The sequence below is a fragment of the Fistularia commersonii genome, chromosome 23 (genome assembly GCF_037954325.1).
Source record: "Fistularia commersonii isolate RoL2024-O1a breed Wild chromosome 23, RoL_Fcom_v1.0, whole genome shotgun sequence".
In the NCBI taxonomy this organism is placed as follows: domain Eukaryota; kingdom Metazoa; phylum Chordata; class Actinopteri; order Syngnathiformes; family Fistulariidae; genus Fistularia; species Fistularia commersonii.
In genome coordinates this window covers 14,466,851-14,480,492 of record NC_141306.1, presented here as the reverse complement: position 1 = coordinate 14,480,492, position 13,642 = coordinate 14,466,851, and the positions used below count along the sequence as shown (strand labels likewise).

The window sequence follows — 13,642 nt, the reverse complement described above, 5'->3', positions numbered from 1 at the left end:
CTCTCCAGGGCGAACCTCCACTACTCTAGAAGTTACTCCACCTTTTCCCAAGGCTGATCACACTGTCAACTGCGAACATCAGGGTCCATGGAGGTTCCCGTGTGACCTCATACGTCGGGCTGTCCCTGACAATCGTGAGGACTCACAGCACTCCTCGTTGAACCCTCGTCCATATCGAACTCCTCGGACATGCCTCGCCACTGTCTCACTGCTCTCACAAATAGTACCAGGTCAAAATGGGTTTCTGTACTGAAGAGAGGTGATCCTAAGAGGACATACGATCCATAACGGATAATGAAGCCATTCAGAGCTTTCCAGCTGCTCCACTGTTGGCTGAAACATTTGCTCCTTAATCGTAATTCCAAGGAACTACTGTCTTTTCTTCAGTAATGGAAGTACATCCTGCTGACAGCCGCATTCAATTCTGCCCAACATGCAAGTGCTGATGATGACGTTCATTCATTTTGGAGCTCTGCTAGCGTCTGCAGGGGTTCTCAGGCTTCCAGGTCACGGTTCATTCTTGTCGAAATATTGACGCCTTGGCAACCGAAGACCTTTGACCCCTCATCCGAGAAGCTCCCTCTGTTCTCATGACCTCCTCATGGGGAGTTTCCAAATAACCGCCAGGGTTTCGGGCGGCAAGAAGCCTCTCGGACGAGGGGTGAAATGTCTTCAAGTGAAGAAATTCGAATCCAGTTGCCGAGACAAGAGGATTTTGACAAGAATTCTGCTTTCTGTCGTTGATTCGCATCATGGCATACGACGGATTCTCCAACAAATCTGACCTGAGAGGAGTATCCGTTGAAGAAGGAGTACCAGAAGTGGACCAGCGTGAAGGCGAAATTCTTGAAGAAGAAGAAACGGAGGAACTTGCACATTCGAATGTATGACCAGCGGCCGTGGACCAGCAAGAGGCGCTCCAGGTAACGGAACTGGGCAAAGGCGTAATCGCTGGACATGACGGCCTGCATCCCCTCCTGACCACTGATTCCAACGCCGATGTCTGCCGCTGTGGTGAAAACCGCTTTACAAATGTCGTCTGGAAAAAGCGCGCGGCAGCGGAGGGGAGCGTCTTCGTACGCTTACTTTTAATCATGTTGACGTCGTTGGCGCCGTCGCCGATGGACAGCGTCACCGCCTTCTTGTACTTCTTCACCAAACTGACGACGTTGGCTTTCTGCTTCGGTGTGACGCGGCAGCAGATGACGGCCTCGCACTCGCAGGCCATGTCCACGAAGTCGATCTGATGGGGGAAACGTTGGGGCGTCATTTGGTAAACCGTCCTCCAGAACCCGTCGACGGGTCGAGTCGCACCTGTCGCATCTCTTTCTCCCAGTCGTTGAGCGGCTGGCCGTCGGGGCTGGTGGGAGGCTGACGCTTTCCGAGTCGACGCAGACGTAGGCGGCGGCGCTTCTTCTTCTTTTCATACAGAATCTCGTTCTGAGGATAGCAAAGACAGATTGATTCCGCGGAGCTTCGGATTCAGGTTGGCAACGTTCCTCGCATCTACGCCCGGACACGGACCAGCCATCCGCCGGTGATGATCAGAGCGTTCTTGCCGGGCTCCGGGAAAAAGGGCTCCGCCGGTCTCCGTCTGCTGCTTCGGTACGTCATCGGCTGGTTTCTCCTTCTCGCCTGACAAACGCTCAGCTTCTCTCTGGACACAAAAGCGACCATAAAAAGCTTCTTTAAGCTACTTTCTTTTCTGGAAAAAATACCCAACACAATGGACACCTGAAAATAGGGGAAAATATTGAAAACACGCAGGAGCTTCAATGGCCCAAAAGAGTAAGAGGTTGTTGTACATCTCCGAATGTGACCCCGTGAATGATCCCAGGTGAACCCCACCTCTCGCCGGCCCAGCAACCCTGACTGCAGGATGTGCCATGTAGAAAATGGAAAAAGTGGTTTATAGGGCTGGACTCAGGACTTGTTTACTCACTGAACTTGTTCCCCATAGTGGATACGCATGTCTTCTGTCAGAAGCGAGCAGGAGTATCCGATGTTCTCTGCCGTCTCTGAGGATAAAAAGGCATCGGGGCAACAGGAGTGGAAACATTGTCAGAAACGGGTGAAGGTGATCCGATACAAGGAGCTCTGAATGAAACAAGTGGTGACGAATTAGAGGTCGTTTGTGTAACGAACAAAAGTACAACGCAAGTCAAATTCTGAACAGGGGTCTATTTGCTCCACAGAAAACTCATTTATGAACTCATTATGGACACGCTCAATTATTCCACATCCACAGGTGCTCTCCTGAAGTCTGAGATGAAGTACCTTTCTTATCTCCAGTCAGCACCCAGATCTTGATGTCAGCCTTGGCCAGTTTGGCAATGGTCTCTGGCACTCCATCCTGCAACTTGTCCTCGATGGCCGTCGCCCCGATCAGCTAAAAACGGGAAACCGGATCAGTTACGACATTTGCCGCTCGCAGCTCGACTGATGTTAAAGGGTAGGTCTGTGGCCGGAAAAGGAACTCTTGGCTGTCCTGTAGTAGATGCTCTGCCTGGGCAACCCAAGCAATGTAAAGCTCGTTCGGGAAAAGTTCGGACAGCAAAACGGACATAAAAACAGAACCACTCAAGTGCTGGTGATGTTGAACCGTCACAGTCGCCGTGCTGTCAATCTACGCATTAATGATTAAGTGGTGGCAGCTCACCATCAGGTTCTTTTCGATTTCCTCGTACACGTGGTCGAGGGCGGCTTCTCGGTTGCTGGATAACTGGGCTTCTTTGTGCTTATTGGACCAGGCTTCGAACTCCTCTGCGCTAATGTCCCTGTAGCACAGGCACAGTGTGCGCAAGGTCTCATTGGCAAAGTCCTGCGGCAGAAGATGTGTTTCCAAACAGAGAAATGAGAGGAAAATGTGGGCTTTGTCTCACACCTTCAGCATATTTTGGATGTCAAAAAGCGAGCTCACATCCAAAGCGCTCTCGGTGCCCTCCTTGTGCTTGGACTTTGGAGACAGACGCTCATAGATGACGGTGTCGGCTCCCTTGCAGTAAAGACGGATGCGCCCGTTGGGGAACTTCACTGCAAGAGCACAAAGGCAGAAGGGTTCTTCGCTTTAAAAGTCACAGAGAAAACATTGTCGGAAAGACAAACGCTTTTGCGGAACTACATCGTCAAAGTGCACGACCTCGAAACACTTTCTAGTTACAGCAATCGTGTCTTGTCTGGCTCCGGTGTGGACATGTTGCCGACGCCTGGATGCTCGGGACAGGCGGTGTACAAGTACAGCATGTAAAGATGGAGGAATAAAAAAGAACAAGGGGACCCGCTGTCCCCTAATCCCAGCAGAGGGATTATTGTGGCTCCAGTGCCCTCTGCTGCTGTAAGTTCGTGCGACAACCAAGATATTCCTTCCTTACCTTTGATTCACAGTCATGCTAGCCATCTTTATTAAAAGTTAGTGTGTCTCCGTGTGGTATTTATGCTTCTCGGCAGCTAGATGTTAGGTGTAGGTGCGCGTGGGACTCTTACAGATGATGGACATGCGCTTGCGGTCGGAGTTGAAGTCGAGCAGCGCCAGCATTTCATAGGTGGTTTCCTGATCCATCTCCCAGATGGTGATGGTGTCCTGGCTACGGGACAGGAAGACAAAGCCAAAGTTGCGGGCGGCGGTCACCAGGGCTCCCTCGTCGGGAGACGCAGCCTGGTAGATCAGGTTCCCTGCGAGGAGTCAAACCGGATGATGTCCAATCTTATCTCTGCACCTGTGAAACCTTTGAAATGATAAAATCCAGTCTAAATCAGACGGCAGGATTACCGTCTTTGTTATCCACCATCACGGTGTGGCAGAGGGAGAGAAGTTTGAAGAACTCCGTCACTTCTTTATCCTTCCTGGATCGCACCAGGGCCACCAGAGCGTGATCCATGAACTCGAACCTTTTGTCTGCGTACTGGTTCCAGCTCCAGTCCACGGGCTGCCGGAGACAGGGAAGCACCGCACAAATCAGTTTTTTCCCCAACAAGTGCAGGAGATAATCGAGCCTTGACTTCAACATGGTGGAACAACCGATATTCAGCTTTCGAGATGGAAGGATCCTTTTATAATGTGTAAAAGACTGCAGGGGAGGCAGCGGAGACGAAGATGTGGAGGTTCAAAACAATGGTTTCAGAACTGGATGGTGCAAAAGGATGTTTATCTTAGAATTCCTACAAGCAGAACTTAAAGTTGAAAGTTGTGTGAATGAAAGGACCTCGGGTGGAACGGTGAGGCTACAGGGAGTGGAGATCAAGAAGCTGGAGGATTTCAGGTACTTAGGGTCAACAGTCCAGAGCGTAGGAGAGTGTGGAGAAGAGGTGAAGAGACGGTCCAAGCAGGTTGGAATGGGTGGAGAAAAGTGTCAGGGGTACCAAGAGATAGAAGAACATCAGCCAGAAGAAAAGGAAAGGTGTACAAGACAGTGGTGAGACCAGCGATGATGTTTGGACTAGAAACTGTTCCAATGACCAAAAGACAGCAGGCAGAACGAGAGGTTGCAGAGATGAAGATGTTGAGGTTCTCTTTGGGAGTGACCAGGATGGAGAGGATCAGGAATGAGTCTATCAGAGGGACGGCACATGTTAGATGTTCTGGAGAGAAGGTCAGAGAAGCCAGACGGAGATGGTTGGGTCATGGACAGAGGAGGGATAGAGAATATATTGGTAGACGGATGCTGGAATTGGAGCTGCCAGGCAAGAGGTCTGGAGGAAGACCAAAGAGAAGATTTATGGACGTCGTGAGAGAAGATATGAAGGTAGTTGGTGTGAGAGAGGAGGATCCAGAGAATAGGGTTAGATGGAGAAAGTTGATTTGCTGTGGTGACCCCTGAAGGGAAAAGCCCAAAGGAGAAGAAGAATCTGTCACAGGGGTGCAGGACATGTATGACCAAGACAAAGTGATGATTGAGATGTTTTGGACATGAACAAAGGAGTGTTCATGTCCAAACCATGGTGAAGATCTGGGTAGAAGGTTGCTGAAGGTGAATCTGCTAGGCAAGAGGTCTGGAGGAAGACCAAAGAGAAGATTTATGGACGTGGTGAGAGAAGATATGAAGGTAGTTGGTGTGAGAGAGGAGGATCCAGAGAATAGGGTTAGATGGAGAAAGTTGACCCGCTGTGGCGACACCTGAAGGGAAAAGCTGAAAGAAGAAGAAGAGCATAAAGTTGAAAATGCATGAAAATGTTTGTTGTTTACGTGAGATGTTTAGTGCTTTTACCTTTCCTCTGTCCAGAGACACTCCCTCAGCTGTAGTGGGGTTTCCTGTGATGAAGAGGGCAGGATGAGAAAACGCAATGTTCTGGGATCGTCATGAAATTTCACACCTTATATTTAAACCACATACAAATAGCTATATGTTGTTTTTTTATTTTCCATTTACCAAAACTGCGTCCGGCAATGTTGCACTTCTTGAACTGCATGATGTTCTGTGTCAGGGTTCCCGTCTTGTCCGAGAAGATGTACTCAATCTGCCCCAGCTGCTCGTTGAGGGTGGTGGTTCGAGCCTGCGATAGAAGTCAAAGCAGGGGATGATCAGGGAAACGACAGCAGGCCCGACCTCCCTCAAATACGGCAGTTTAGCTTTGCTAAACCGGTGAGATTTCACAAGAGCAATTTGCCCAAATGCCGACAACTCAAGTCTTCCTAGCGTTTGCATCTGGAACGCGACAGAGTCAAGGATTTTAAACCGGCGCTACAAGAGGGCACAGCCTGGAGAACCCGGAGGAACCCCACCCAGAAACGTGGAGAACGTGGGGACTCCACACAGGCAGGTCCCGACCAGGGACCTTCTGGCTGTGCCGATTTCTTTACATACTTTTTGGAGGGACCTCAAAAACCCTTACAAGACGACTTGCGGTCCAACGGCCAAAAAACCAGAGGCTGAAATCTCCACCCTTTCATCCACGTCACAATGTTATCGTTCGTAATCAATGCGTGTCTTGAGCGTCAATGATGGAGACTGTGATTGTAGAGCACACTTCGAAATCATTAGCTTTCAGGGGCAACGGACAAAACCAGATAATCAGGTGGATAAATGAGGCATAATGAGTTTTTTTAAATGTCCGCTATCTCCAGAGTTACACCCTATGGAATCCATGATATTTCAAAGTGCAGGAGCTTTAATACAGTCCAAATAAGTGCTTCAATAACAGCAGCGACGAGGCAGCGTTAATGTACCTTGGCCGGGGTGTCCTTCTCCGGGAAATACATCTGCAGGTCCCAGTTGATGAATTTACTTTGGCCCAGACGGATCACCTCCACACTGGACAGGGAACAGAACACACCGATCAAGCCAAACAACAGGGATCAACTCTGACCCCCTTATACTGGCTTCCGTGATGGACAGTCTGACAGATGAGGTCCTAGAGGAATCATTGAGCGACAGAGGACATTGTGATGTGAAATTCTAGAGAGGTGGCGGTATGCCCTGGAAGGAGACGGGTGAAGGTTAGCCGCAGAAAGACAGAGTACCGTAATCTCCGGACGATAAGCCGCGACTTTTTCCACGTAAACAACGATGCGGCTAATGTATGGACATTTTTTCGGGGGGCGGCTAACGAGCTTCACGCCGCTAAAACGTTTATCCTCGTCACATCGGACCGATGAAATGACCGGGAAATTCTGAGTCCGTTCAACTCCGACATCGAAGAAGACGACTTTGAGGGTTTTAGTGCGCAGGAGGAGGACCAAGATCACGTCACACTGGCGGAAGACGGTATACCTGCCGGCCGGTAAAGTCCCGATGTGCAGATGCTGTGCGCAGAAGTTCAGGAGCAGAAGTCCCATAAACCAGGTAAAATAAATATTTATGAAGATATTTCCCAAATATTTAGTTTTTATTGTTTACTGACACAGTGATTTTTTTTCCCGATTTATTTTTAAAATTCAGGTCAAGGCTCCGCTACACGCTCTGAAAGCCCAAAGCTCAAAATGAGTTCATTACATAAATAAAATTTATTTTCTTTCCGTGATACTTTGTGAATTTCAGAAGCAACACACTTGTTTATACAAAGTGTAAAGGTACTAAAAAGCAATATATTCAGTGGTACCTTTATTTTAGACGTCAAAAAGTAATTGCGGCTCCCAGTGTTTTCTTTTCCGAGGAAACCGGGTCCAAATGTCTCTTTGGGTGTTACGGGTTGCCGACCCCTGGACTAGCCGGTGCGGCTTATATTGAGGTGCGCCTTATAGTCCGGAAATTACAGTACATGGATTAGAGGTAAAGAAGGTGGAGAATTGAAACTACATTGGGTCAACGGTCAAGAGCTACGAAGAGAGCAGGTAGGAACAGGTGGAGAAAGGTATCAGAAAAGAGCGTCGGCCTCAATGAAGGGAAAGGTGTAGAAGACGGAGGGGAGGGAAGCCAGGTGGTCTGGTCGGCACAAAATGAGGAGAAGACCGCGGGCAGAGCTGGAGGCAGCAGAGATGAAGAGGAGTTGGTCTCCTTTGAGACTGAGGAGGATGGAGAGGATCAGGAGTCCAGAGGGACAGAACATGGTAGATGGTCTTGAGATAAAGCCAGAATGAGTCGGCTTAGACATGGATAAAGGAGCGATGGTGAAGATCTGGATAGAAGGACGCTGAGGGTGGAGCTGCCGGGCAGGAGGTCTGGAGGAAGACCGGAAAGGAGGTTTGTGGATGGAGGGAAGAAAACGGAGGGTTAGATCGTGGGGGAGATGATTGGCTATGGGTAGAAGAAGAAGAGTCACATGTAGATGGAACCGGAGTGTTTTCTATGCAGTTGGAGGCATTTTATTTCAAAGGGAGGGAAAATGTCAAAGATTTGTTAGGTAGTTTTGCTTCTGCAACTCTGCGGTGAAGTTACAAGAAAATGTAAAAACATGTAAATGTAAAAAAAATGTAAAAAACATTTCTGCTGACCTGACATAGAGGGAAATGGGCACCATGGTGTTGAGGACGATGACGTAACCCCAGAAGCTCAAGAAGCCTCGGTAGGAGACATCCTGGTCTTTACCGTCGTAAAGATACCAAGCCAAAGAGCCGATCTCATCGTACCAGAAGCTGTGACCGATCGCAAGACCCGCTGACACCAGAAGCAGCAAAACAAAGATCTGCGAATCACAAATACACCATGAAACAACATCAGGTGCAACATCAGGAGGATCTGCAGCAGTACTTCCTGGAACTCAGGGATCAATGAAAAAACATTGAAGTAGGCGATTGATTTATCTGACAAACTCACGGTGTAAACCATGTAGTTCATCAGCTCATCGATTTTGGTCCTCTTGAATCTTGTCTTGCCGCCGTTCTTCATGATTTTGGTGTCGGCGCCTTCAGGGACATTGAGAAAGAGCAGAATTTTCTTCTTGTCACACACAAACACCAGATCGCTGTAGTGATCTCTGCTCAGTAATGACGTCCATCCAGCACCTGCATAGATGACCAGACCGCGACTCTCTTCGGTATTCCGGATCTTGCAGCCTCGGAGCAGCATGTTATCCATGTCCAAGGGGTACGGCTGCCTATTCCACAGCATTTTCCCGGTGAACTTGTCCAAGCGGTTGTTGGGCTCCTCACACTCAATCAGAGCTTCAGAAAAAAAGGAAGATCAAGAGCATTGAACTACCAAATCCTATGTACACAAACACACACTCTTGTGACTAAGTTTGGATCTCTCTTCTTGTTGGCCTCTATCATTCTGATATGTTGATTCGACCTTCATGTGGCAGGTGGCATTTGTGTCTGCCAAGGCTCTCCAATGGTTGACTCTTAGTCTCTGTCCTTGAAGACGTCCCTCCTCTTCATCCCAGAGGTTTCTTCAGTTCTAACAGACCGGTAAATATCAATGTACACCTGAAGGACAAGGGCCACTCCTTTGGAGGTCATTTTCTGGCCCGAGAAGCCGGTTGGTTTAGAGGGAGTCAAAGAAGTGGCCTTTGTCAAACTGGAGAGACCCTTACAGAGAGGAGGAGGAACTCTTCGACGTGACCTTTCACCTCCGAACAACACTGCTGAGATCTGTCCATGTTTCACGCTTTTATAAATATGTACACATTAGCCTTAAAATGAGGTGTTCAGATTCCAACTCAGGTGAGTCCCCTCATTCTTACCTTGGTCCCACAAATTAACACAATATCAGCACAGCTGCACAACAAATCAGTCATTCAAACCCTTTTTAACGTCCAGCAGCCAGAGAGCAGAAACTCCCGAGTCAGTTGGAACTGACCAGCCTTTTTTGGTTTTCATCTGCAGAAAATTTAGCATCTTGTTCCTGGAACGGGCATCGTATGTCCCTGCAGCCTTGTATACGTCTCAAATGATTTTCTTTTGCACTTCTGTTAAATATTTTGCTACTGTATATTTCATTCTGTTTAGAGTAACTGTGTACACTTGTCATCCACAGAATAAAAACAAGGTCTAAGTCCAAGATCGACCTTGAGGGTTAATTCACGATGAAGACGAAGGCGGGAATCCTCACCATTAAAATCGGCCAACGCGTGTTCCTGCTGTAGCATCTCGTCAGTCACTCGGAGACCCATCTTGAACTTAAGGTTGGTCTCTCTGCAGCAGATAAACACAGAGGGTGGAGGTAAACAAAAACTGAAACGTTGGTGTTTTTACGGTTCCGAAAAGCCGTTGGGGAGGCTTTCTACTTCCTCTTGGTCGGAAAGGTCTTCTCCACATCCAGATGTGGACACCACCAGGTTGAAATCACCACCAGGTTTCTAAAGGACGGTCTGTTCACCAGAGGAGCGGTAACAAGCTATTTGGACTGACGCTGAACATCTGTGGTACATTTCCCTTTGGAGGTACATCCAGCGAAGGTATCAAAGAAGAAGACCACAACAAATGGACCAGCCATTTGTGAAGCACTGCTGCTGCTGCTCCTCCACAACTGCTATGTTTGTGAATGCCTTAAATGAAACTTGGAGTTGGAAGTGAACTCTACACTGGCCTCTAGTGAATGTATGGTCAAGCAACCATGGCAAGAGCAAGCGCTTCTTTTCCTCTCTAGGGTCTCCACAGTGAATCCACCTTCTCCATCTAACCCTATTCTCTGGATCCTCCTCTCTCACACCAACTACCTCCATATCCTCTCTCACTACGTCCATCCATCTTCTCTTTGGTCTTCCTCAAGACCTCCAATTCCAGCATCCGTCTACCACTATCTTCACTGTCCCTCCTCTGTCCATGACCCAACCATCTCTGACCTTCTCTCCAAAACATCTAACATGTGCCGTCCCTCTGATGGTCTTGTTCCTGATCCTTTCCATCCTGGTTGCTCCCAAGGAGAACCTCAACATCTTCATCTCTGCGACCTCCAGCTCTCCCTCCTGTTTTTTGGTCATTGATCTGCTGTATTGGGTCAGGGATGTTTGCTGACAGGCGGCACTTTAGGAGCCCTCAATTGTCGTCAATGAATGACTTTGCATCAGAAGAAGGGGAACGACTGTGTCTTGTGGGGAATTTGGGTTCTTCATAATTTCCAAAATGTTCCCAAAAGTCAGAGAACACGTTCATGTAAACCCAACAGGGGTATAAGAGAGGCGCCATGTTCTTTCAGACGGCACCATCAGCTTGAGTGGTTTTATTTGACAAAGGGGTGTTTCTCACTTATCTTAAAACAAAGACATAAAGTTACATGGACTGCAGAGTCGAGTCCGGCTTATCGAAATCTCAGAGCAAATTTGTTTTCATTCTCATGTCGGGCAGATGCCTGACAGGGGGAAACCGATTAGAAATAGGCCAGATCCAAAAACGGGTTATGATACACAGTAAGTTACAAGAGATTTGACAGTTTAAACTTTAATTCTCAGGCTTTACAATAAAGCTGCGGTGGTTTAAAGTCTTACCCGTCCAGCTCGGCCGTTTCCACATAGCACAGACTGTTCGGGTTGGAGCTGGACAACAACAGGATATCGGCCTGAGGAGGAGAAGGAGACGGTATCAAAATGAGTCCAAAGATCTGTGTTGTTGTATCACCATAGCACCAAGGAGGGTGAATTTAAAAAGAAATACTTTGAAATAGAATTGTGTTGCAACCAATCTAGAGGAAACAAAAACACCCCTGGCCCTGGATCTGCTTGTTAGGGTTCATCTATTTGGAGAATATTTTAGGGAATATGAATTCTATCAGATAATTCCAACTCAGGATAGTGTCTTCGTTAGCATTTATGGCGGCGGCGCATTATGGTGCATTAGCGGCTAGCATTAGCGGCTAGCATTGCCGCTCTGCCACCGTGTCCCAGAATTTTCCGCAGAAGAATAAACTAAAAAAAAAAAAGTGGACTACATAAGTTTTCAGCTCAGGTTGATCGAGAAAAGATTTGAAAAATTGTGTTCCTGAGTCAGACATCCAGAAAACTCTAAAATAGAATACTAAACAGTCATACCGGAATAAAATCGTTTTTCTTGAGCCGAATCACATCTCCAACCTGTATGTTCCTCCATTTTGATTCTTGAAACCTGAGTGAAAAGAAAAAAAGAGGCAACTTATTTATTGTAAATAGGAATGTCAAATGTTCAAATGTGGACCGATTGCGTCTTTTATACACAGCAGGTGTTCAACCATTAACTCGAACAAACTGACACTATTTTGATGAAAACCAGTCTAAATGAAAGTCTAAGCCAGGGGTGATCAATACGTCGATCGCAAGGTGATACCGGTAGATCGCATGACATTAAGAAAATAGACGTCAGCCTATCGTCCATCCCGTCACTTGATTGATATACAGGGCAGCCAGTCAGATGACCTCCGAGGTCACGTGCACAAACAGCGCAACAAGCTGCTCAGCGAGTTACCTCCGATTTTTAACCCTTGCTTGAACTTAAGAAAGGGTACAAAATGAGCGGGGGAGCCGGACCGAGTAAGAAGACAAAAATTAATCACTTTCATACAGAATTGGAGGAGTTTTTTTCACGATGACATTTTCGAAGTGCGTTCGCCTCATCTGCCGGTCAACCATCGCATTACCAAAGAAGGGTAACGTGGAGCGGCATTTTCAGGCTGTTCGTGGAAAATACGACACGGACGTCCCGCCGAAAAGCGAGCTGAGCGAGAGAAAGGTGAAGGAACTAAAATCCAAGTTGTCTGGAGAGCAGTCGCTCTTCGCACAACATATTTCAAAAGCGAAAGCCGCGACCGAAGCCTCGTTCCGGGTGAGTGACGTCATCCTTCGTAAGGCCGGCCGTCAGCAGCTTCGGTCCGAACTAGGATTCAATTCAGTGCAAGTCATCACAGTGAACAAATGTACATCGTTATTTTGTGTTGTGCAATAGTGGCTCATGCGGTTATGCGAGGTAAACCAACATACCGCGACTTTTTTTCACGTAAATAACGATGCGGCTAATATATGGTGGGGGGCGCTAACGAGCTTCACGCCGCTAAAACGTTTATCCTCGTCACATCGGACCGATGAAATAACCGGGGAATTCTGAGTCCGTTCAACTCAGACAACAAAGAAGACGACTTTGACGGTTTTAGTGCGCAGGAGGAAGCCCGAGATAGCGATCGGCTAGCCCGTGCGGCTTATATGGAGGTGCGCCTTATAGTCCGGAAATTACGGTACATTGTTTGTTTAGAAGTTTATAAGGACAGTGTACAATTACATTAAGCACAGAGGCAGAGATGTTTGTACCAGATTATAGCTCATAGCTCATTTCCATCTGTAGTCCTTGTACATATAACGAATGTTTTGCCTTTTTGCTGAGAGTAGATCATTTTGACTTGGTCATTTTATAAGTAGCTTGGATGCTGGCAAAGTGTAAGCACCTCTGGTCTAAGCCATATTCATTCATTGATATCGCCTAAGTTCTTCTTAAGTTCTTCCATGTTTGCGAACTGTGGAAGGAAACCCGAAGAAACCCATGCAGACACGGGAAAACTGTTGGAATCCGAGCAGGGACCCACTTGCTGCGAGGTTGTTCCATTTATATAAAACTTTAAGCAACACAGTAAACAAATACGTTTCTAACCTGCCATCCTGCAGGACTTCACATTTCCTGTTGTTTATCTCCTTATCCATCTTGTGCCGGGCCTGCGGGAGTTAAATAAACACACAATTAATTGGATTGGGTTATAAAAAGAGTTCCGATTAAAAAACACCCGCAACAGAAGTCGATGATCGCTACACTTTCAGGGGATCAAGTCGTAAACACCTTTGCCCAACACCTTTGCGCCGTGTGTGTAGAAAGTCATACAAGTATTGCTAATCAGTGTCAGTGTGTGTCCGTGTGTTTTCTCACAATATCGTCCACTAGATCTTTTATGGCGGTGAGTCCCAACACCACGACCAGAGGGATGAGTGTGGTGTACCAGGGCAGCGTGGCAATGTCTGGGATCACCTGATGGGAAAGAGAACGTCCAAAAAAAAAAAAAAAAAAGGTGTGAATTGAAAACCTACTTCACGTGGAAAATTTGCTGTAAATAAAATACGCTCCTGTTTACACCACAATTATGTAGTTGGCACATAGTCACAACAGCTACACGAATGAAGGCTTAATTTATTTTTAAAAGATTCAAACCTGCAAGATGAGAAGCGCCACAAAGTAAATGTTGGCGGCTCTCTTAAACTGGTCGTACAGGTTCAGGGGAATGAAGGTGATGAAGTTGTACTTGTACGTCTTGATGGCATTTCCCTGTGTGGAAACAAAACAAAAAAAACATTAGCAAGGTAGGCAAAGTGATGAGTGAAT

General features: G+C 47.2%; 1 protein-coding gene across 1 annotated transcript in view; it reads right to left on the bottom strand.

Annotated features, from left to right (window-relative positions):
• The window catches only part of atp8b1 (ATPase phospholipid transporting 8B1), a 31,784-nt gene that overhangs the window by 4,105 nt on the left and 14,037 nt on the right, over positions 1-13,642 (bottom strand). Inside the window, exons 4-25 of the mRNA XM_086170463.1 lie at positions 13,472-13,585; positions 13,193-13,291; positions 12,923-12,984; positions 11,341-11,413; positions 10,801-10,871; positions 9,426-9,508; positions 8,378-8,536; positions 8,190-8,278; positions 7,868-8,058; positions 6,164-6,248; positions 5,367-5,490; positions 5,205-5,248; positions 3,770-3,926; positions 3,484-3,672; positions 2,921-3,033; positions 2,660-2,821; positions 2,278-2,389; positions 1,943-2,018; positions 1,525-1,657; positions 1,315-1,440; positions 1,087-1,243; positions 786-1,009 (exon numbers count right to left, since the gene is read on the bottom strand). Of these exons, the coding sequence (XP_086026589.1) occupies positions 786-1,009; positions 1,087-1,243; positions 1,315-1,440; positions 1,525-1,657; positions 1,943-2,018; positions 2,278-2,389; positions 2,660-2,821; positions 2,921-3,033; positions 3,484-3,672; positions 3,770-3,926; positions 5,205-5,248; positions 5,367-5,490; positions 6,164-6,248; positions 7,868-8,058; positions 8,190-8,278; positions 8,378-8,536; positions 9,426-9,508; positions 10,801-10,871; positions 11,341-11,413; positions 12,923-12,984; positions 13,193-13,291; positions 13,472-13,585 (2,643 nt within the window). The remainder of the gene's footprint in view (positions 1-785; positions 1,010-1,086; positions 1,244-1,314; positions 1,441-1,524; positions 1,658-1,942; positions 2,019-2,277; positions 2,390-2,659; positions 2,822-2,920; positions 3,034-3,483; positions 3,673-3,769; positions 3,927-5,204; positions 5,249-5,366; positions 5,491-6,163; positions 6,249-7,867; positions 8,059-8,189; positions 8,279-8,377; positions 8,537-9,425; positions 9,509-10,800; positions 10,872-11,340; positions 11,414-12,922; positions 12,985-13,192; positions 13,292-13,471; positions 13,586-13,642) is intronic.